Below are 24,114 nucleotides of genomic sequence, written 5' to 3' on the forward strand. Positions count from 1 at the left end.
CAGAGAATGACCACCGCATATCCCCGGAGCAATATGGCCTTAGTTGCTAATGCTCCGAAAAACCAAATAACCAACCAACCAACCTTTCTTACATCTTATACAAACATTTTTCACCCATTCACATGTTTTTTTATAATTTGCTGACAATTTGCTCCACTGCACGTTGCATAAACATGTCATGCTGATTTTTAAAATAATCAAGCCACCCATTATTACATGTGTAATGCTTGTGCCTTAACTATTTTATTTTTCTGGAAAATTTTATTTTAAAGGAAATTTTTTCCTTTAAAATAAAATTTTAAAGGAAAATTTAAAAAGAAAATTTAAAGGAAAAGGAACTTTAAAATAGGGTCATTTATTGGGAAACCAGTACAGAGGAATGCTGGTTTCCCATTGATTGGGAAACCAGCATTCCTCTATACTTTAAACCATTACAGCAGTTCTTTATAAATATAGTCCTAGTAACATTTCAGCAGATGAAATCTCTTCTTTGTTTTTCATAAAGTTGAATCTGACGATGATAAATCATGAATTTTTTTGCACAATTAGAACATTTTTTTTTTTTTACTGTTTCTAACTCTCAAATCATTTCAACTTTTTTTGCAAATAGAGACACTTCCTTTTACTCACTAAAGAACAAAATCTCAAATATCTCTGCCACATATTTTTGGTCAAACCCGAATACAGTACTGTATGTGATGATGATGCTAAATGCTATGGCAAGTTAACAAAACGAACCAAAAGGACTTTACCTGAGAGTCTAAAAAGCTGATGGATGTAATTGATATTCAGGTCCCACTGGTGAGACCTGAATATCAATTTAGTTGTTGCAGAATTGCACACATTCTGCAACAACTAAATCCTCTGTTTGTACCTTCATGATGGTGAGACTGTTAACCTTTTTTATATCCATTTTGTACTAGACCTGAAACTCTTCACCTATACCAGAAGTGGCCACCCAGATATGAACAGACCAAGAATTGTGCATTCCACACCACACAGATGAATGCTTCCCTTCTCTTTCACCATGCAATACTAGGTTATAGATAACTATCATTATCTGGTGTGATACTACCATTTTTCTTATTGGAGGACTGAAGTGGTTAACCCCAAATTTAGTCTCAAGTTGGTTGGTTGGTTGATTGAATTTTATTGGCGCATTAGCTTCTAAGGCTATAATGCGCCAAGACCAGGTCTTATATAAAAAAATTTAAACATTCAGTGACCTAATTAGTTAGGTCACTATGTCAAAATGTACAAGTTTAGTCTCAAGTGAAAAACTGCAACGTCTGCCATCTCTTCCATCATGCAGTATGGTATCTTTTCATAATGATGGACATTGAGATGTAAAGAATATTGATTCTCTCCAATAAGCCTTACATTTCAATGGTACAGTTCTAAAATGATTTTTCAAGCTTGTTCCTAGATAGTCCATTAGATCGAACCTATTGATAACTCTCAAAGAGGCATCTAGATCTGCTAATGTATAATCTCACTGCCTTTGGCAGCTTGAGAATGGAGGGAGTCTGCGTAGTTTTGTATGTGAGAGACACTGTGAAGCCCATATTACATTAGGGAGTTGGCATATTTTTGTTGCATATGCCATATCCAAGAATTTCCTTAATTCATATGTGTTCCCATACTTTTACTTTTTCTACTGAATGCAACACGAGCAGTCAAACTAACTAAATACACTTATCTGTATGACTGGTATAATGCCTACCAGAATTTCAATGACACTAACTCTTGTGAAAACATCTTTCTACCCTGTCACTTGCCAACAATTAAGTCAAACAACTTATGCCTTACTGGAGCATCAAAAGATGCAATTACTGTATTCTATACGAATGCACGCAGTCTTGTAAAACATAATGATGAAATCCTCACTCAACTGACATCATGGAATCTGCATCCAGACCTGATGGTTTTTACTGAAACCTGGTTCACTCCTGAGGTTTCAATCCAAATTCCAGACTACTTTCTTTTTCAAAGTTGCAGAGGTGATTCAAAAGGTGGTGGAGTTGCTATTTATGTTCATAGTCATCTGCGATGCTCTGCCTTTCCTATCTCAAATCTGCCTGATCAAGCTTGTGAACTCACTTTTATCCGCATTGCCTCTTTGGTGATCGGGTGTCTATACCAACCTCCCTCAGCTTCAGTTAACAGCTTCCTTGTAACTCTTGACAACACTATCTCATTTCAGAAGCAAATCCCTAAGCCTTCTACTGATTGATGACTTTAATATTAACATTCTTCAAAGCTCATCCTCTCAGGTGCAAGACCTCCTAGATGTCATTACTTCAAATGGTTTCTCTGTTCTTACTGATGGAGATATCCTGACTAGAATGGGAGAGTCCCACAATTCCCTTCTTGACTTCGCAATTGGGGAATGCTCTCTCACGTATGCAATACTTGATACAACTATTTCGGATCATCGTCCCATCTTAATGGTAATCGAAAATGAAATAAATGAAGCAGAGATCATGCATACTTTCAAATCTGTCACTCCAGCCTCTCTCAATCAGCTTTGTCACGACCTGTAGCAGTCAACGTGGGATGGAGTGCTTGCTACAAGTGATCCTGAAATTGCAACGAACTGCTTTTTTATCCTAAATAGCTATGAAAAATACGTGTCATATATCAGGAGCCCAGGGAATAAAAAGGCCACCAGGCCAAGAGGGAAAATATGCCCATTCATCTCAAACAAGATTTGTAATATGTTAAAGAAAAGAGACAACTTTGCAAGAATTGCTAGAGCAACAGGAATCGAGGCAGATAAAATTAAATACACAACATACAGAAACAAAGTCACTGACTGCATTTGGTCAGAGAAAAGAAAATACTATAGTTCTCAACTTACATGTATCATAACAAGCAAGAAAAAATGGACAGTTTTGAACAAACTATTACCGGGAAGGAAACTGAAATCACGAAGCTATGTTGGAGATGTAGTTGAAAACGAGGTACTCATTTCAGATGACGAGCTAAAAGCTACTGCCTTCTGTAACCACTTTAATTCAAGTGTGAATAACCTCTTTCAAGACAAACCTGACTTCAGAGACAATGAAATGAGAGAATCTGCCAAGTACTCAGTCAGAAACTCTTTTTTTCTCGTTCCCCTCTCCAATCAAGAGATTTTAGAAGCAGGGAATCAATTGAAAGAAAAGGGAGCCCCTGGCTTTGATGAAATATCTCCGTCTCTGCTGAAAAAGGTCCTTAGCTCAATTCTTATGGCACTAAAGTATATATTCAATCTTTCCTTTCAATCTGGTAAATTCCCTTCTCAATTCAAAAAAAACAATAATCATTCCTGTTCCAAAGGGAAACCGTTGTAACTCCATCAACAACTTTCGACCAATAGCTCTACCCTCAGTTTTTGCAAAATTACTCGAAAAAATTCTTCATAGCAGACTCGTGGGTTTTCTTGAAGAAAATCAGCTCATCCATCAACAACAGTATGCTTATCGCTCTAAAAGATCTACAGATCTTGCAATTGTTGACTTCTGCTCAAGGATCATTGATAGTCTTGGAAAGGGTCACTATGCTATAGCACTGTTTCTTGACTTATCTAAAGCTTTTAATTGCATAAACCATACTATTCTACTTAACAAACTCAATAACCTTGGCTTGAGAAGGAAAATTAATCTTCTCCTTGAAAACTACCTTACCAATCGGCCGTTTGTCGTAAGAACAAATCAATCATACTCTGACATTGTTATTTCTCCAGGGGAGTACCTCAAGGCTCACTTCTTGGACCTATCCGATTTGTTCTTTACATCAATGAATTTCTCTCTCTTCTTCCATCTTCTCACCTAATAGTATATGCCAATGATATTTCCATCCTAATCACAGATAAAGACCCTATGAGCTCCAACTTAAAATCTCTGCCTTGCTTTCTGTGATGCATAATTGGCTTCAAAAGAATCAGCTTATACTGAATCCAGAAAAATCAAAATATATGGTGTTTAGAACGAAAAACAAACCACTAAATATTGATTTAGACGTAACATACAAAGAAAAACAACTTGAAAGGGTGAATGAAACCAAGTTTTTCGGAATCTGGCTAGATGATAAGCTAAGTTGGGCAAAACAAATGATAACCCTACGAAAGAAAACTTTGTCACTAGTGGGAATACTCGCCAGGGCCTCTGCCTAGGTGTCTCCTTCTCTTCTCAGACAAGTATTCCTTTCTTTAATTCAGCCACACCTCACCTATGGAATCATCTCATGGGGTACTACCAGCAAAACCTCGCAAGAATCAACTCCATTCTCAATCGATGCGTTCGTTCAATTTTGGGCCTTCCTTGGAACGCATCGGTTAGTTCAAGATATAAGGAAGTGAGACTCCTAAGCATCTACCAGCTATTGCAGAAAGCCGAGGCGATCCTTGTTTACAATGCTATGAAGACAGCAGACTTTCCCCCCTCTCTTCAGATCTTTTCTCATAACCACAGATGAAGAAGAAATATCATACAATCTAAGAAATGAAGCCAACCTGAAGATTCCACTTTTCAGAAAAGCCATAGGTCAGAAAAGCATAAAATACAGAGGAAACCTGGAACAAACTTCCTGCAAAAATTAAAAATGTCACTTCACTAAATCAATTCAAGAAACTACTAATTGAACACATCACCAGGGATGTCTGATTCAAATTACCTTCCACTCAACTCCTGGATTTTAAAAACACCAACATGGAAATAATGTACAAATGTTAAAGGAAGCAGTTGGCAAATAGTTTGTAAATTTCTGTGCATGTATCTCATCATTTTTCTTTTCTCTCCCCAATTGTAAAAATGTTCACAGTGATGTTATAAGTAGTGATGCTTTTTGAAGTCTTCTGTAAAGAAATGTACAAAAAAAACTCCAATTTCAGAACTGTACATTTTTCAATTGTATGTTTGTATATTCATAATTTTTTAAGGGAACACCCCCTAAAAAGCCATTGGCTTATGTGTTCTCCCTCCCTTTTTGCTGTTATCTCCCAAAAAAGTGTAACACAAAATAGGGATAAATAAATTATTATTATTATGTATAAAGAACTAAACTTCGCAAAAACTTCCTCATTCATTAATAAATATATGTGGTCTCGGTTTGAATCCAAATGATGTCCATTTCCATCTACAACCTGCCAATCTCCACTTGCTTTTTCTGTCCCAATTGTCAATGGCCTAAATCTAATATGACCCATATTAGATTTGGAACTCTTTGACTTCCCTCTTTGAAGCTTGACTTTCTTCACTAACTTTCCTTGTGATTTTAATGTTCACAACTCTAGCTGGATTTGGTATTCTAGGTATACAGGCACAGTAGGCCAAGATGCTGAGGCTTTTACTATTACTAACGATTTTGGCCATTTACCTACCAAAATACCAGACAATTCCAACACACACACACACACACACACACACACACACACACACACACACACACACACACACTTTTAATACTCCTGATCAATACCGCACTCCATGTAAAATTTATGTGGAGTGCAGTGTTGTTTAATTTCTTATGTGGAAATTAGTTAATTCCCACTTACATTTTTCTCCTAACAAATTATATGTATATATGGCCACAATACAGTCTATCTTTTGAGAAAATCTGAAACTCTTGAAATTAAACACATCACACACAAACTCAGATTAAATTTGCTTTTTAAGAGCTAGGAATGCACACATGTAATACCAAAAGGCCCTCTAATTAAAAACCCTATTCCACATACAAAAAGATAAGCACAAATAATAGCATCAACAGAATATAGCATACTAAACTGTGTAATCAGACACTTAAGGACAATTTTAGCAATGTGGCAAAAGAAATCATGAAACTTGCCATGGACGTTAGCACCATACTCTTTTTGACAATTGTTGTTATTTGGTTTTTAGGAGCATTAGCAACTAAGGCCATATTGCTCCGGGATATGCGGTGGTCATTCCCTGACCTTTCCGCATCCTCCGTATTTGGTGGTGACGGGCTCGAACCCCGGTCTAATCAAGAAGCGTGTACTACGCACTGCTGCTCCTTCCCACCTGGCTACAGAGGCGCCCTTTTTGACAACTTTGAACACTTACTCAGTATCAAAATCAATAATATAAGAGAAAAGAGAACTACTAATAGTAGTAGTAGTAGTAGTGGCATGTGACGCAAGAAAGCAAGTGTATCAGCTTATGCAGCATCAGCCAAAAAAAGGCAAAGGACAAGATTACACTACGAATTTTATTTATTAAAGAGCAGAATAATGCTCCAGAAGCTAACAGTTGAAGTTCACTTTCTGTACATGTGCACTCAGAGGGGTGGCAGTTAACAACCTGTTGCTGTGAGCAACCCCCGGCACCCTTCCTGTGGTGGGTATTATGTACTGAGTTCTGTACTCCTCCTTTAGCGCATAATATATTGTTAACCTACAATTAGGAGTGTGAAAAATTGAAATTCCTCTGTGCACACAAAAATTTTAAAAATCAGCAAAAAAAAATAATTCAAAAACTTAATTTTTTTGGTTGCCACCTTTATTTTCAGTCTTTTCTGAATACAACTGAAAAATCCATGTTCTATATTAACCCTTTTTTAATTAATTTTTGAAACCAAAACTACCTTTAGACCTGTTGGCCAGCAAAATGTAAATTTAAAAACAGCATGCTTCAACAATAGATGGTATGTGTCACGCAATTTGACTTCAGACAGTGCATCAATGTCACAAAGCCAGGAAGCATTACCAATTGGGGGAAAGCACAAAGCATTAAAGCCAGCTTGTTTTCAGTAGTAGTAGTGGCATGTGATGCAAGAAAGCAAGTGTATGAGCTTATGCAGCATCAGCCAAAAAAAAAAAAAAAAAAATCACACCATTCCCTCCAAATGCCTGTCCAGTTCTTCCTTAAATTTATTCAACCTATCAACTTCCACAACGACAGATGGAAGTTTGTTCCAGCAATTAACCACCCGCTGGCTAAAGGCAAATTTCCGCACATCTATTCTACATCTGTCCTTTCTTAATTTGAATTTATGCCCCCTTAGGTTCGTAATCTGAACAAGTGGAAGAATTCAGCATGCTGAACCCATTCAAGGCCTTATACACCTCAATTAGATCACCGCGCAGGTGCCTAGTCTCCAGCCACTGCAATTTGCAGAACTTAAGCCTCTCTTGGTAAGAGGATCCCTTCATTCCCCTCACCAATCTTGTTGCCCTTCTCTGTACACGCTGAAGTAAATCTATATCCTTCCTAAAATGAGGCCTCCAGACCTGTATGCAGTACTCAAGGCGTGGCCTGACCATTGCCTTATACAGAGGGACAATCACCTCCTTCTCCCTGCTAGCAAAATTCCTATATATCATTGACAAAACCCAATGACCTGCCCTGGCAGCCTGTCTGCATTGCTCAGAAAACTTCATATCTGACTGTACAGTTACTCCCAGGTCTTTTTCATTTTCTACCACCTTAAGTGTAGCACCACACAGTTGGTACGTTTCTCCGGGGTTACTTCTACCCATATTGTTTGAAAGGAAGTTCACAATCTTAAACCTCACTGATAATGACAACAATAACCTCAACTGTAATAAGAGAAAAAAAAACAAAAAAAAACTGACACATAAGAATGATGAACACAGTTTACCTCCGGCAGTAATCAATCTTAGTGATAAAAACCTCTCAATTATACAAATGGAAGTTCTAAGCAAAGGCCCTGATTTTAAATAAGCACCAAATTCCAATCCTTGATTTTTTAACCAATTTAGATAACAGTTTCTGAAATATCCAAAACCCACAAATCATACAAGTAGTCAACAACAAAGCCATTAATATATTAAAAAACTCTGACTACAATAAAAACTTTTGACTTTTTCTCACCAGCAACTCTTCAAAGTATGTCAATGTCAGTGATCCATTAGGAACTCAAATCACAAATATTCTAATGGAGCCTCTCTCATGGTAATTCTTAGCATTGTGTTGTTTGGCATTACAGAAATTAAAAATAGAATGAGCTGATCTGTGCGATTTCTATTTTTCTTTTCCCTGGTTGGATTACTCTTTTAAATCTTCTGCATCCCATTCTGATACATGACTCAATTTCTGCAAATTGTAGCATGTGTAAACTAGGCACCAGTGAGGAGACCTAATTGAAGTGTTTATGGATTAAATAAACTAAATGCTGATGTCCTTACTTTCTTGCAGACAAGAAACACACACACACACTCGAGAACATAAACTTTAATTTAAAAGAGATGGCTGTAGGAGAGATGTACGAAAATTTGCTTTCAGACAAAGAGTAACCGTTATTTGGAATAAACTTTCATCTGGTGTTATGGAAGTGGACAGTTTAAATAAATTTAAGGATTAGACAAATTATAAATTTTCCAATCTACAAACTTTTAGATTAGAAAAATTAAAATTTGCCTAATCAGACCAAACTTTGTCCGTTTGGTCCTTCAGTTTTTAAGTTTTGTTGCAAGTGCAGGATTGCAATCACTGGGAATTAACTAATTCAAATAAGAAATGGAGGAGAAAACATCCACAAATGTATGAGTATGATTGTTAGTCTGTATTAGTAATAAATAGATTCTAAACCCTATGGGTGAAGTGTTTTCATTAAAAGTATACGAGTGATTGGGAGGGTTTTTTTTTTTTTTTTTTTGGCAGATGCATCATAAAAATTCTGCTTCCTTAATTAATTGATAGAACTTCTTAATATACCATTATATTCTGCATTAAATTCTGCTTCCTTACATCATTTAGACATTCTAATACTGATATTAGGGGGAAGGTGCTAATCACTATCCAAAATTTATCAGCAACATCCTACACTGCTCAGTCCTGATAACTTGTTAGATTTCATTACCAGGTTTATAAGCTTTTGATACTGTTGCACATGGAAGACTACTACACAAACTGGAGCAGTATGGCATTAAGGGCAAGTTGCAGCTATGGATAAAGGGATGGTTGGGTGGGAGGAGGCAGAGAGTGGTAATCAATGGATGCTGCTTCATGGACTAATGTTATTAGTGGAGTCCCCCAGGGTTCGGTTTGGGCCCATTGCATCCAATTAGCAAACATTATTACTCACTTTTTTTCTGGTAACTGAGAGAACAATGTCACTTATGTGGCAAGGTAAGCATAAGTAATGGTCATGATTTCATAAGGCATCAGTACAGAAAATCATGGAAAAATTGAAAACACCATAGCACATTTAAGTGCTTACCTACAAATGCTAGACTATAGATTAACCCAGGAAAAATCAGCCAACATGGTTTATTTCCTCAAACAATCAGTGATTGTTATAATGTCTGTAAATGACAGTATCCAAATCCTCAGTATAGGAAGTATACAACCAAATTTTGTTTTACCTACCACATTGACCCAACCACTTAAAAGTGTAGAAGGATGAGAAATTGACATCTAGCTAAACAATATTCTTCCTTCATGAAAGATTATGCTTTAATCTAAAATGTGATTCCAACATGTTCCAGCTGGGAAATGTGATTTAAACTAAGATTTAACATAATTTCTGAAATCTGAACCTTAAATCTGAATTCTGAGCCTTATCTTTAATTTCCATATGAAAAACACTGTTGATTGTTGAGTTTTGGTCATTATTCTGGAAGGATCTCCTCCTCCCAAATGTAACAGGCATGGTCTATGATCTCAGTTTGGTAAGGGGTCCTAGATATGGACATGGAGAAGAGGCTCACTTGCACAGTGACATTATTTGTAGGCAAATTTTCTACTGCCAGATATATGGGAAATAGTTGACTGGGGAATCTTTCAAGTCCAGACTTAGAACCAAACCCACAAACATTTAGTAAGTAGGAACTGCTCAGATAAATGCATCCTGAAACAAAGGCTGTATTTAAATCTCCTTGTTAAATGCTTCTCCTGGTGTAAGCATTGGGTCTTGTATTTGTTGCAAACTGCAAACAGGTCCCACTGCTCAGAAATGAAACAGGAACTGAAACAATATCCCCCCCGCAACAGTGAGACAGCTTGATGCCTTGCAGCCGTAATTCAATTTGTGCCCATTCAGAGTTTACTATATGTATTTAATATTGTATGTACATTACCTAGGTTATTTGTTTTATATTCATTTTACCCTTTGTTTATTTTGTAAGTATTTGTGAATTTACTGACCATTGTTTGCTATGAAGGGAATATTGCATTTGTAATAAAGATATCTGAAACTTACCACAAACTCTGTATGTCCTGCACTTAATAACATCAAATCACTGTCTTTAGCAAGCAGTTCATGGCTGACCATCTTTTGTATATCAAGTGGCACATGTTTGGTTAAGATGGACTTCCAAGTAAAGTCAGGCATGATGTGGATCTCTAAAAAGTCCTAATGAAATCAAGTGAAAGCATTATTAAAAAACAAAGAAAGCTTACTAAATCGAATAAGTGAACTTCAATAGTAAACTGCTTTACATAGTATTTATTGTTAGATTTTATTATAAAAAAAAAAACCTCAGTACAGATGTTTCAATAATGCTAATGGTCAAAAATATCATACCATATAGAGAAATTAATTTGGAAGTACAAAAATTCTTTGGCTCAATCCTGTATACAATGTTTTTTTGAAAGATAGTACATCTAGTGGTTGTTTTGTTGGAGCATTAGCAACTAAGGCCATATTGCTCCAGGGATATGCGGTGGTCATTCCCTGACTTTTCCGCATCCTCCGTATTTGGTGGTCACGGGCTGGAACCCCAGTCTAATCAAGTGCGGCCAAACGAGGAAGATGAAAAGTTGGTTCTGAGTTTGAAGTTGGACAGTAAATTGATGTTCGCTGGTGGTGGCATGTGTTCGAACTGTTTTGAAAGAGAAAGCGGGAATTAAAGATGCCAATTCAGAAGAACAGTGCCCATGGAAGTATCTGTAGAAAAGGCATGCAGCAGAAACAGTACGTCTATGAGACAGCAAGTGGAGAGACTCTGTTAAAGATGAGTCGTTAATTAACTTAACTGCCCTCTTCTGAATGGAATCTATGGCCAAGCCCTAGATGTGGTAAGGCATAGGGCAGACTATGAGTAGATGTACTTGTTATGTGCTCTGGGGATGAAGTGATCCAACCGGGAGCGACTCCCAGTTGATTTAGTCGGGAGTCACTCCCAGTTGATGTTTGGCATTATTTTAATGCCTTAGCAGTGTTTTAGAGGGTGTTACTCTTGTAAAAGATCATAATGGGTGGGTGATGTTTCCATTGTGTTGGCTGTAATGATGAGTATTGTTGATTCACAGGACCTTAGTGGAAACAGATATGGTATTGTTACGCTAAATTGATGAATTACCTGCTATACTTCCCTTTCATTATGTTTTTCTCATTATATTTTAATTTACTCTATCATTTGATTTGCAGTAATTAATCATTTAACTTTAATTTAGTTATGTTATATCCTTATTATGATTTAATTAAATGGTAATTTTTTGAGTTCTGTTTGCTATTTTCTATCTGATGTCGGGGGTCATATAGGGACATCCATTGATATTTTACTGGACAGTAACTAATAGCTGAAATACGAAACAAACATCAGCACTTTTTGAAGTTCATGAGTGCTGATGTACCTTTGAAGAGGTACTGCATGTGAGTTCCTGATTTCTATTAATCTATTCATTATAAAAGTGGCACTCATTCTTTGGTGAGTGTCGGCATATGTCTCCTTTGTCTTTTCTTATTTTATTTTATTTTATTTTGAATATTAGGCAGCTTGGTAAAAAGGAACAGAATCACACCTAACAAATTTCTCTTAACTACATCAGGAATTTGCTGCCATTTATGTGGTTTAGTGTTTTCTTTGCTCATAAGGCTTAGTAATTTACCACATGGTCCTACAGTAAGGTCGCACCTTTTCTGTTTTTGGTGTGCAAATTGTATAAAGTATGCCTGCTACACAGTTAAAAAATCTGACATGATGGTTTGGCAACTATTTTATATTCCAGCTTGAGATGCTAAATTTCAAATCCTCAAATAATGCTTCAAACATAGGAGACAAATTCATCATTTATTGACATGAAAGATCTCCCACCCTCTATATCATTCTCAATGATGTTAGAGGCATCTTTGAGACACTTGTACCATTCAAATATACTACCTGTAGGTAAGGTTTTTGTAGCATAAGATTTAACAATCATATTTACAATCACTAAAAGGAAAATTTTATAGATTTTTTTTCAAAAAGTGACATTTTAAAAAAAATACAATACAAAATTAATTACAATCAACAACATGTACCTCTGCATATGTGAAATCAAGATGATGACCATCTATGGCAGTGGTCGTCAACCTGGTCCCTACTGCCCACTAGTGGGCGATTCAAGCTTTTATGGTAGGTGGTGGGGGTTTTTGTCTGTTGTTACAAATTTTGTTCTTCCTCCATATATCGAATACATTGCTAACAACTTCGTGAGTTTGACTTTTTAAAATATGCTTTTGCAATTTACTTTTGAATTCCATCTCTAATCTTTGAATATAGATAATAATTCACCGGACACTTCTTGAAATGTACTCGTGGACGAGGGAGCAACGAATGAGCTCCATAGCAAAAGAAACGAGGAGACCTTCATTTGTTCCTTACAAGAATTGAACCAGATATCAAATATTTAGTCTCGCAGCATCAGCCTCAAGGATCTCATTAATCATTAATTAAAGGGTAATTTCAATAAACTTATATCACAAATTTAAACAAGTACACCAACTGTTTAACTATAATAATTTAATACTGAAAATTATAAAATGTACCAGACGATGCAGTACTGTAAAATAATATTTACAAAAACTGACTTACAAAATAAAATATAGAATGAAATTTTAAAATGCAATAAAATATAATAAAGGTTAAAAGCGATAAAACAATGATTGTAGCTTTCGGGGGTCATCCGCCTCCTTTCTCAACAACAATGATGTTTAGGCAACACATCCTTAAATATCAGGTTCACAGCACACGTGGCTGATCTGGTGCATGCTCAGTATTTCTTCCATGTGAACCAGAACCGGAACTGGCTTGGGAGCGTGAAAAAGGCAAAGTGCTCGTCTTTTGCAAGGACCACAGCCTCCAGAAGGGGGTGGAGCCGAACACCCCTGTCGCTATTCATACTATTGTTTTCGGACGAGCCAATCCACAAACTCTCCAGCCACTTACGGTCCCAGCACCTATGCACCCGGTCAAGGATGACAGCATTCACTGGGGAGACCTGGTTTTGTTTTTCCCAATAATGCTCTCAGCAATGGCGGACTTATTAAACTCTGCGGTCTGTATGGCTCGCATGTGCTCCCCCAGACGGTATCTTAGTCGCCGTGCTGTCTCCCCCACATAACATTCCCCACAATCCGGGCATTTGATCTCATATACGACCCCACTACTGGAATTCCCAGTAATGGGGTCTTTGACCTGTGACACCACTGCGTGCAACCTCCGGCCTGGAAGCTGCACACAGTGTGCCTGAAAGTCACGAGCATCCTTGCAATATGATCTGACAAGCCCGGATAGCAGAGAATATAAACTGTGGTAACTGGAACGGATGGTGTTCCATGATTAGGCTCCACATCTCTATTATATTTATCAATGACCCTCTGGGGGTAACCGCATTTTATAAGGTCTGCCCTAACTTGCCCAATTTCTCTCTCTCTGTCTCCTCAGAGGTACTACAATGTGTCCTAACCCTACCCAAAAGTGCCCTGGCAACACTATTTTTATGCTGCGCAGTCTGTGCTGACCTATAATGGGTGTACTGGCTCCTACATATTGGTTTCCTAAAAATACTCCTAAGCCTGGAGCCTTCTCTGTACACCATTATATCCAGGAATGGGAGGGAACCATTCACTTCTACCTCTGAGGTAAACTGTATAAAAGGAGAGAAACCATTGAGAAAACTAACTACATCCTCTTCTCTCCCCTTTTGTACCAAAGTGAATGTGTCACTTTGGTACGAAAACCCTATTCTCTAACTCTTCCATTGCTAGGTTTGCGACAATAGCGCTGATAGGAGAACCCATAGCTGTGCCGTGAACCTGCTTGTACATCACTCCTTTATATACCAAAGTGGTACTCGAAAGACATAATTCTACGCCACAGCATATATCCTCCACACTTAGGTGCGATCTAGTACTTAGGGTATCATCTTTTTGTAGTGCCACCTTTACACATTCCACCCCATGGGCTATGGGAATACAAGTAAATAATGACACAACATCTAACAACATCATTATCTCATTCTCCCCTACATTTTGGTTTGCACATTTATTTGATTGGTAGGATTGCACATTTATATAAGCTGAGGCACATTAGCAAATTCAATACATTATTAGAAGAACAGGCAAATATGTATAGGGTTAATAATTCTAATTTCATTCCGAATCTACAAGTAGTAGTAGTGGCATGTGATGCAAGAAAGCAAGTGTATGAGCTTATGCAGCATCAGCCAAAAAAAAAAAAAAAAAACACCATTTTTGTAGTGCCACCTTTACACATTCCACCACATGGGCTATGGGAATACAAGTAAATAATGACACCACATCTAACAACATGGTTATCTAATGAACTAATGACACTCTTAACAGGGAAGAAAAATGCATGGGATGCATATAAATTATCAAGCAACTCAGAAGCATATTGCATATATAAACTAGTCTATAATCAGGTCACAAAGGAGGTTAGGCAGGCGAAGGCAGATTACGAGAAATCCTTGGCAAAAGATGCTAAGAAAAACAGCAAGGATTTTTTACTTATATAAACTCTTAGTAAAATAATAAGAGGAGTTTACCTCAATATAGTACGTAGAACACTTCTGTATGATACCCTCCAGAAATTAAAACGGAAAAAACGAAAAAAATCGACAACTTACCGGTACATTAGAGTAAAATTTAGACTAAGGCGCATTTAGGGCTAGAGCCTCAAGCTGCGAACAAATTTAGACTATGTATATAAAGTGCTTAGCATCATAATACACAGAAATTTCTGAATAAACAGAAAATTTTTAAGGTGGCATCGTTTTAGGTTATATCTCATATTGTGAATACCTTCACAACGAGTTGCCATGATATTGCACTACTTCGAATAAGTAACGCTTCACCTAAGGAGAAGACTAATGTTACTTATTCTCAGATAGGTACCACCACCCAGACAGCACTGTTTCAGGGCTATTTGGCCCTTCTTCAGTGAGTGGGTAGGTACCCAAGTGATGCAATGATGGCAAAAACAGTTATGAAGTATAACTCCACAATATGAGAGATGCCTGATGGTGTATGATGTATTTAGACTAAGGCGCATTTAGGGCTAGAGCCTCAAGCTGCGAACAAATTTAGACTATGTATATAATAAAGTGCTTAGCATCATAATACACAGCCATTTCTGAATAAACAGAAAATTTTTAAGGTGGCATCGTTTTAGGTTATATCTCATATTGTGAATACCTTCACAACGAGTTGCCATGATATTGCACTACTTCGAATAAGTAACGCTTCACCTAAGGAGAAGACTAATGTTACTTATTCTCAGATAGGTACCACCACCCAGACAGCACTGTTTCAGGGCTATTTGGCCCTTCTTCAGTGAGTGGGTAGGTACCCAAGTGATGCAATGATGGCAAAAACAGTTATGAAGTATAACTCCACAATATGAGAGATGCCTGATGGTGTATGATGTATTTAGACTAAGGCGCATTTAGGGCTAGAGCCTCAAGCTGCGAACAAATTTAGACTATGTATATAAAGTGCTTAGCATCATAATACACAGCCATTTCTGAATAAACAGAAAATTTTTAAGGTGGCATCGTTTTAGGTTATATCTCATATTGTGAATACCCTCACAACGAGTTGCCATGATATGGCACTACTTCGAATAAGTAACGCTTCACCTAAGGAGAAGACTAATGTTACTTATTCTCAGATAGGTACCACCACCCAGACAGCACTGTTTCAGGGCTATTTGGCCCTTCTTCAGTGAGTGGGTAGGTACCCAAGTGATGCAATGATGGCAAAAACAGTTATGAAGTATAACTCCACAATATGAGAGATGCCTGATGGTGTATGATGTATTTAGACTAAGGCGCATTTAGGGCTAGAGCCTCAAGCTGCGAACAAATTTAGACTATGTATATAATAAAGTGCTTAGCATCATAATACACAGCCATTTCTGAATAAACAGAAAATTTTTAAGGTGGCATCGTTTTAGGTTATATCTCATATTGTGAATACCTTCACAACGAGTTGCCATGATATTGCACTACTTCGAATAAGTAACGCTTCACCTAAGGAGAAAGACTAATGTTACTTATTCTCAGATAGGTACCACCACCCAGACAGCACTGTTTCAGGGCTATTTGGCCCTTCTTCAGTGAGTGGGTAGGTACCCAAGTGATGCAATGATGGCAAAAACAGTTATGAAGTATAACTCCACAATATGAGAGATGCCTGATGGTGTATGATGTATTTAGACTAAGGCGCATTTAGGGCTAGAGCCTCAAGCTGCGAACAAATTTAGACTATGTATATAATAAAGTGCTTAGCATCATAATACACAGCCATTTCTGAATAAACAGAAAATTTTTAAGGTGGCATCGTTTTAGGTTATATCTCATATTGTGAATACCTTCACAACGAGTTGCCATGATATTGCACTACTTCGAATAAGTAACGCTTCACCTAAGGAGAAGACTAATGTTACTTATTCTCAGATAGGTACCACCACCCAGACAGCACTGTTTCAGGGCTATTTGGCCCTTCTTCAGTGAGTGGGTAGGTACCCAAGTGATGCAATGATGGCAAAAACAGTTATGAAGTATAACTCCACAATATGAGAGATGCCTGATGGTGTATGATGTATTTAGACTAAGGCGCATTTAGGGCTAGAGCCTCAAGCTGCGAACAAATTTAGACTATGTATATAAAGTGCTTAGCATCATAATACACAGCCATTTCTGAATAAACAGAAAATTTTTAAGGTGGCATCGTTTTAGGTTATATCTCATATTGTGAATACCTTCACAACGAGTTGCCATGATATTGCACTACTTCGAATAAGTAACGCTTCACCTAAGGAGAAGACTAATGTTACTTATTCTCAGATAGGTACCACCACCCAGACAGCACTGTTTCAGGGCTATTTGGCCCTTCTTCAGTGAGTGGGTAGGTACCCAAGTGATGCACCTTAAAAAGGTGCATCACCTTAAGTAACATTAGTCTTCTCCTCTAACAGGGAGCTAAGTGATTTTGTAATAACCGAGAGCAAAGTGGAGGAGAAATTGTTGAAGTTAAACATAAGAAAAGCACCTGGGGTGGATGGGATCTATCCAGTTATATTAAAGGAGGCGGCAAAGCAACTAAGCAAACCCTTAGCCATAATTATGAGAGCATCCTTGGACTCAGGGGAGTTTCCCACAGACTGGAGATGTGCAAATGTATCCCCAATTCACAAAGGTGGATCGAAGGGTGACACGAGTAATTACAGACCAGTTAGTTTAACTTCTGTTCCGGGCAAAATAATGGAGTCAGTGGTTAAAGATGCATTACAGGATCATCTAGACAAGGCTGCAGCAATAATTCAGACACAGCATGGGTTTGTTAAGGGAAAGTCTTGTCTGACAATGATAGGATATTATGATGTGGTTACAAAGGAACTGGATGCAAAAAATAATTTTGATATCATATATTTGGATATCAGGAAAGCTTTTGACACTGTTGCGCATGAAAGACTATTGTACAATTAGAGCAGAATGGTATTAAGGGTAAGTTGCTACAATGGATAAAAGTATGGTTAAGTGGGAGAAGACAGAGGGTGGTAATCAATGGAAGCTACTCTTCGTGGACTAATGTTATTAGTGGAGTCCCACAGGGTTCGGTGTTGGGTCCACTGTTGTTTTGTATATTTATCAATGATATTGATGAAGGTATATCAGGCTTAATGTCGAAGTTTGCAGATGATACAAAGGTTGGCAGGGTTGTTAATGACAGTAATGGCAGTGTGCTACTGCAACAGGATCTAGATAATTTGGGCTGATGGGTTAAGAAGTGGCAACTGAAGTTTAACCTTGACAAATGCAAAGTACTGCATATGGGTAGAAGTAACCCCAGAGAAACGTACCAACTATGTGGTACTACACTTAAGGTGGTAGAAAATGAAAAAGACCTAGGAGTAATTGTGCAGGCAGATATGAAGTTTTCTGAGCAATGCAGACAGGCTGCCAGGGCAGGTCATGGGGTTTTGTCAATGATATATAGGAATTTTGCTAGCAGGGAAAAGGAGGTGATTATCCCTCTGTATAAGGCAATGGTCAGGCCACACCTTGAGTACTGCGTACAGGTCTGGAGGCCTCATTTTAGGAAGAATGTAGATTTACTTGAGTGTGTACAGAGAAGGGCAACAAGATTGGTGAGGGGAATGAAGGGATCCTCTTATCAAGAAAGGCTTAAGTTCTGCAAATTGCAGTGGCTGGAGACTAGGCACCTGCGCGGTGATCTGTTTGAGGTGTATAAGGCCTTGAATGGGTTGAGCATGCTGAATTCTGATGGGATCCTTCCACTTGTTCAGATTATGAACCTAAGGGGGCATAAATTCAAATTAAGAAAAGACAGATGTAGAATAGATGTGCGCAAATTTGCCTTTAGCCAGCGGGTGGTAAATTGCTGGAACAAACTTCCATCTGTCGTTGTGGAAGTTGATAGGTTGAATAAATTTAAGGAGGAACTGGACAGGCATTTGGAGGGAATGGTGTGATTTTTTTTTTTGGCTGATGCTGCATAAGCTCATACACTTGCTTTCTTGTATCACATGCCACTACTACTACTTGTAGATTCTGAATGAAATTAGAATTATTAACCCTATACATATTAGCCTGTCCTTCTAATAATGTATTGAATTTGGTAATGTGCCTCAGCTTATATAAATGTGCAATCCTACCATTCAAATAAATGTGCAAACCAAAATGTAGGGGAGAATGAGATAATGATGTTGTGAGATGTAGTGTCATTATTTACTTGTATTCCCATAGCCCATGGGGTGGAATGTGTAAAGGTGGCACTACAAAAAGATGATACCCTTAGTACTAGATCGCACCAAAGTGTGGAGGATATATGCTGTGGCGTAGAATTATGTCTTTCGAGTACCACTTTGGTATATAAAGGAGTGATGTACAAGCAGGTTCACGGCACAGCTATGGGTTCTTCTATCAGCGCTATTGTCGCAAACCTAGCAATGGAAGAGTTAGAGAATAGGGTTTTTACAAGTTTGGAGTTCCCTAAGTGCAAATTGAAGAGATACGTGGATCACACGTTCACTTTGGTACAAAAGGGAAGAAAAGAGGATGTAGTTAGTTTACTCAATGGTTTCTCTCCTTTTATACAGTTTACCTCAGAGGTAGAAGTGAATGGTTCCTCCCATTCCCGGATATAATGGTGTACAGAGAAGGCTACAGGCTTAGGAGTACAGTTTTTAGGAAACCAATGTGTACAGGTCAGCACAGACTGTGCAGCATAAAAATAGTGTTGCCAGGGCACTTTTGGGCACTTATGTGTATAGGTCAGCACAGACTGCGCAGCATAAAAATAGTGTTGCCAGGGCACTTTTGGATAGGGTTAAGACAAATTGTAGTACCTCTGAGGAGACAGAGAGAGAGAGAAATTGGGCAAGTTAGGGCAGATCTTATAAAATACGGTTATCCCCAGAGGGTCATTGATAAATATAATAGAGATGTGGAGCCTAATCATGGAACACCGTCCGTTCCAGTTACCACAGTTTATATTCCCTACTATCCGGGCTTGTCAGATCGTATTGCAAGGATGCTTCGTGACTTTCAGGCACGCTGTGTGCATCTTCTGGGCCGGAGGTTGCTCACAGTGGTGTCACAGGTCAAAGACCCCATTACTGGGGATTCCAGTAGTGGGGTCGTATATGAGATCAAATGCCCGGATTGTGGGGAATGTTATGTGGGGGAGATAGGATGGCGACTAAAAGACCATCTGGGGGAGCACATGCGAGCCATACATACCGCAGAGTTTAATAAATCCGCCATTGCTGAGCATTATTGGGAAAAACAACACCAGATCTCCCCACTGAATGCTGTCATCCTTGACCGGGTGCATAGGTTCTGGGACTGTAAGTGGCTGGAGAGTTTTTGGATTGGCTCGTCCGAAAACAATGGTATGAATAGGGACAGGGGTGTTCGGCTCCACCCCTTTCTGGAGGCTGTGGTCCTTGCAAAAGAGAAGTGCTTTGCGTTTCCATGCTCCAGAGCCACTTCCAGTTCTGGTTCACATGGAAGAAATACTGAGCATGCGCCTGGTCAGCCAAGTGTGCCGTGAACCTGATATTTAAGGATGTGTTGCCTAAACATCATTGTTGTTGAGAAAGGAGGCGGATGCCCCCGAAAGCTACAATCATTGTTTTATCGCTTTTAACATTTATTATATTTTATTGCATTTTAAAATTTCATATTACATTTCATTTTGTAAGTCAGTTTTTGTAAATATTATTTTACAGTACTGTATTGTCTGGTACATTTTATAATTTTCAGTATTAAATTATTATAGTTAAACGGTTGGTGTACTTGTTTAAATTTGTGATATGAATCATTCTCCCAACCTTAGAGGCCTTTTTGAAGATATTCAAACTTTATTGTTTTCTCAATTAACTTTCCTTTTCTTCAATTTAATCAGCTCCCGCACTAGTAGGCACTGTATTGATGGAGATGCAGAAATTCATTAAATTTAAACATACATAAATAAAAAGATAAATTCATGTACATATTTTTAACAAACTCTCCCCTCTAAAAATTACTTCGCACTTGCGCTAAATTGAGTTACTGTGGCACCAGTGGGCGGTAAGGAAATTTTACCATCAACAAAGATACAAAAATGGGCAGTAGGTATTAAAAGGTTGACAACCCCTGATCTATGGAAAAAGAGGAGATATATATTAAAATGAAAACCTATTCTTATCCAACATTGAGATATTTTTAACAAATTAGCATGAATGTACTTATATGTAACCCATTTTTATATATTGCTAAGTGATATATTTCTATATTTTGATATATTTCTATCATACTCAACTCAGGTATGATAGAAAGTGCACCTATATTAGAAAATCCAAATTTTGATAGTGCCCTATCAAAATTTCTACTATTTTGATAGGGCACTTATATATGTAATAATACTAATGATGGAGTCCATTTTGCCACTGCAAGAATTTCCTGGGTTTCGGCAAAAACAAGAGAGATCTTGAAAGAAAAATATAGATACAGACTTTTTTATTTTTTTTATGAAACCTCCAAGCACAGGAGGTATTAGAATCTATAGTACTTAGTACAGTGCATGGCTTGAAGGTTGAGAAGATGAAAGAAAATACTTGTTGATATTACACTTGAATTTCTGTAGATTGTAATTTTCAGGAAATACATATGAAGAGAGGAAAAAATAAGAGAAGTTGGTTCTGTGTTTGAAGCTGGACAATAAAATGATGTTGATTGGTTGCGGTATCAGTGTTTGGACTGGTTTGGTTGAGAAAAGGAATATAGAAGTCAATTCAGAAGAACAGTGCCCTTGGAAGTGTCTATAGAAAAGGCATGCAGCAGAAACAGAACATCTATGAGGCAGAGGGTAGAGACACTTTGTTAGAGATGGATCATTGATAAACCTAACTGCCTTTTTTTGAAATGGAATCTAGAAGGCTGAGAGAGGTTTTTGGGAATAATATTCCATGGTAGGATGGATTTGTGATTTGTACAGATAGAACAGCTGTTTGGAAGAAAAATAATGCCAAGAGCGAAAGAGAAAACCCAGGTTTTTTAGATGCAGAGAAGGCAATATTTGGGATGTGCTTATGCCAAGAGAGATTACAAATGAAGGTAATCACTAATAGAGATATCTGATCTTATCCAGAAATTTGAGTGTCATCGAAGATAAGCATAGGAGCAGAAGAATCCATTTTGTGAAATATAAGATGGAATTTTAGAAGGATTGAAATCAACTAAGTTGCCCCACTAGAGAATTACCTCGAGATCAGCATTTAGAGAATTGATAGTGCATATTTGAGAAGTTGAAGCTATTTGTGCAGGGCAAGGTTTCTCAAACCGAAAGGTGGAATGCAATGTGCAATCAGTAAAACTATGGATAGGATTTCCAGTCAATGGAAGAAGGCCATTAATATACAAGAGGAAAAGAAAGGGAGAAAGAACTGAAACTTGGAGAACACCTACATTTGTGAAGTTAGAAGACAGAGAGCCAGCTACCATCACGCACAGTAAGCGGTGCTAGAGAAAACCAGATACCCAATTACAAAAAACAGTTGGCAAACCATAAGATGGAAACTTATTCAGATCTTTATACCAAACACGATCAAAAGCCTTTGAAATGTCAAGAGCAACTGCTTGAGTTTCATGAAACTTTTCCAACAAATTTGTTCATAGGCGGGTAACATAAGCCAGAATATCACCAGTGAACCGACACTGATGGAATCCCTACTGGCGATCATTGATCAGATGGAAGGCTTCTAGATAGTTTAGGATTTGGCAGTTAATAGATTTCTTCATTAATTTAGGAGTAGAAGTGCAATAAGACAATAATTGGATGAGAAGGACTTGTCACCCTCTTTAGGAACTGGCTAGATATGAGAAAATTTCCAAGCAGAAGGGCAGAAGGGGAAAACACCGATGGATCAAAATAAAAATGTAAAAATACGACACAGAACAGGAGTAAGCTCTGGAGCACAGGTTTTGAGAACAAGTGGAAAAAATACCACCAGGACCTGGGGCTTTCTTGGCAAAATTCTCTGTTCAAAACTCTCCTAACATCCTTTTGGGTGAAGCCCACTGGAAGCAGTAAATGGGAGGTACTGGGACATACCTGTAAAATAATTATAACATTTTTATAATGAAAATGAGTGTGTCTAATAATTAATACAGGCAGTTCTCGCTTTACGAGTTCCCAGGTTTATGAGTTTTTTCACCACAAGTATCAACAAAATCGAAATATGAACATTAATTGCAAAAAATGAATGTTAAACATTCATAAATACCCCATTCCAAACCAGGTGCGTAGCTATACAGTACAGTGTACCCCGCTTTACGATTTAATCCATCCATCCCAGAAACACCATTGTATCATTAAAATATTGTAATGTGAACACAATAACGTGCTTTTTGGTAATTCTTTTCAAGATCTCGGAAGTTGAAATTTTCACTGTATAAGCTATTTATCTCTCTAAAATGTCAATTTTAAGGTCACGAGCATGACCTTAAGGCCATATAAAAGGTCGTGAGCATGGTTTGTAAATTGTATTATATTCAAATCGTTAAAATGCACTACACTTTCATCATTATCATATGTTCTGTTATAAGAATCAATTTTGAACGGCTTTGTGATATTTTTAAAAAACACATTTCTGGAGGTCACGACCATAAAACAATAAAAACAATTTGCACTTTCCTGTTACTGCAAGCAATTATAAATGGGCAGTAAACTCAATGTTATTGCATTTGTGAAAATACCGATAGCTGGAATTGTGTGGTTTTTTACATTATTATGGTGAAATGTGTTTCCCCATTACTAAAATCTTCAATCATATAAAAAACATAAATAAATTTTCAGAATCTTCTCTTCATTCCTTTTTTTTATTCTTCCTAAACTTGTCACTCCATGCGAATCGTGTTAGTTGCAATTTGTGTGTGCTGTTAAAAAATGCTTATGCATGCAATCGTAAAATTTATAATTAAAAGAGAAGATTATCTTGGAAACAAGCGCCTCTTGAAGCATTTCTGAAGATGACTCCTTGTGCAACAAACCAACGAGTGCCGAGCTAATAATGAGTGATCAACGAGTGTGCATTTAGTCGATGATGATGTGAAGAATAAACATTCTTTAACATTTGTAAGTCATAAATAATTTCTCTGTTATTATAATTTGCTTGATTTTACAGGCCACGATTTCATTTCTTTGGATAAATCAATCATTGTTTAAACAAACTAATTAGCTAACTAATTTCATTGTTGAGAACGTAACCCCTATTTTTAACCTTATGTCTTTGGGAAATAAATTCCCGCTTTACAAGTTTTCGCTTTACGAGCGCGTGCTAGGAACAAATTAACTCATAAAGTCGAGAACTACCTGTACTATGGAAAGATAAATTTTGTAGTTTCAGAATAACAC

At 37.5% G+C, this 24,114-nt stretch overlaps 1 protein-coding gene across 1 annotated transcript in view; it reads right to left on the bottom strand.

Moving 5' to 3' along the window:
- Nucleotides 1–24,114, bottom strand: part of AspRS-m (aspartyl-tRNA synthetase, mitochondrial) — a 166,706-nt gene that overhangs the window by 45,736 nt on the left and 96,856 nt on the right. The window contains exon 12 of the mRNA XM_090369824.1: nucleotides 10,168–10,320. Coding sequence (XP_090225950.1) covers nucleotides 10,168–10,320 — 153 coding nt within the window. The remainder of the gene's footprint in view (nucleotides 1–10,167; nucleotides 10,321–24,114) is intronic.

This window comes from Mastigoproctus giganteus, chromosome 3, assembly GCF_048544385.1.
Source record: "Mastigoproctus giganteus isolate SK-2022 chromosome 3, ASM4854438v1, whole genome shotgun sequence".
Lineage (NCBI taxonomy): Eukaryota > Metazoa > Arthropoda > Arachnida > Uropygi > Thelyphonidae > Mastigoproctus > Mastigoproctus giganteus.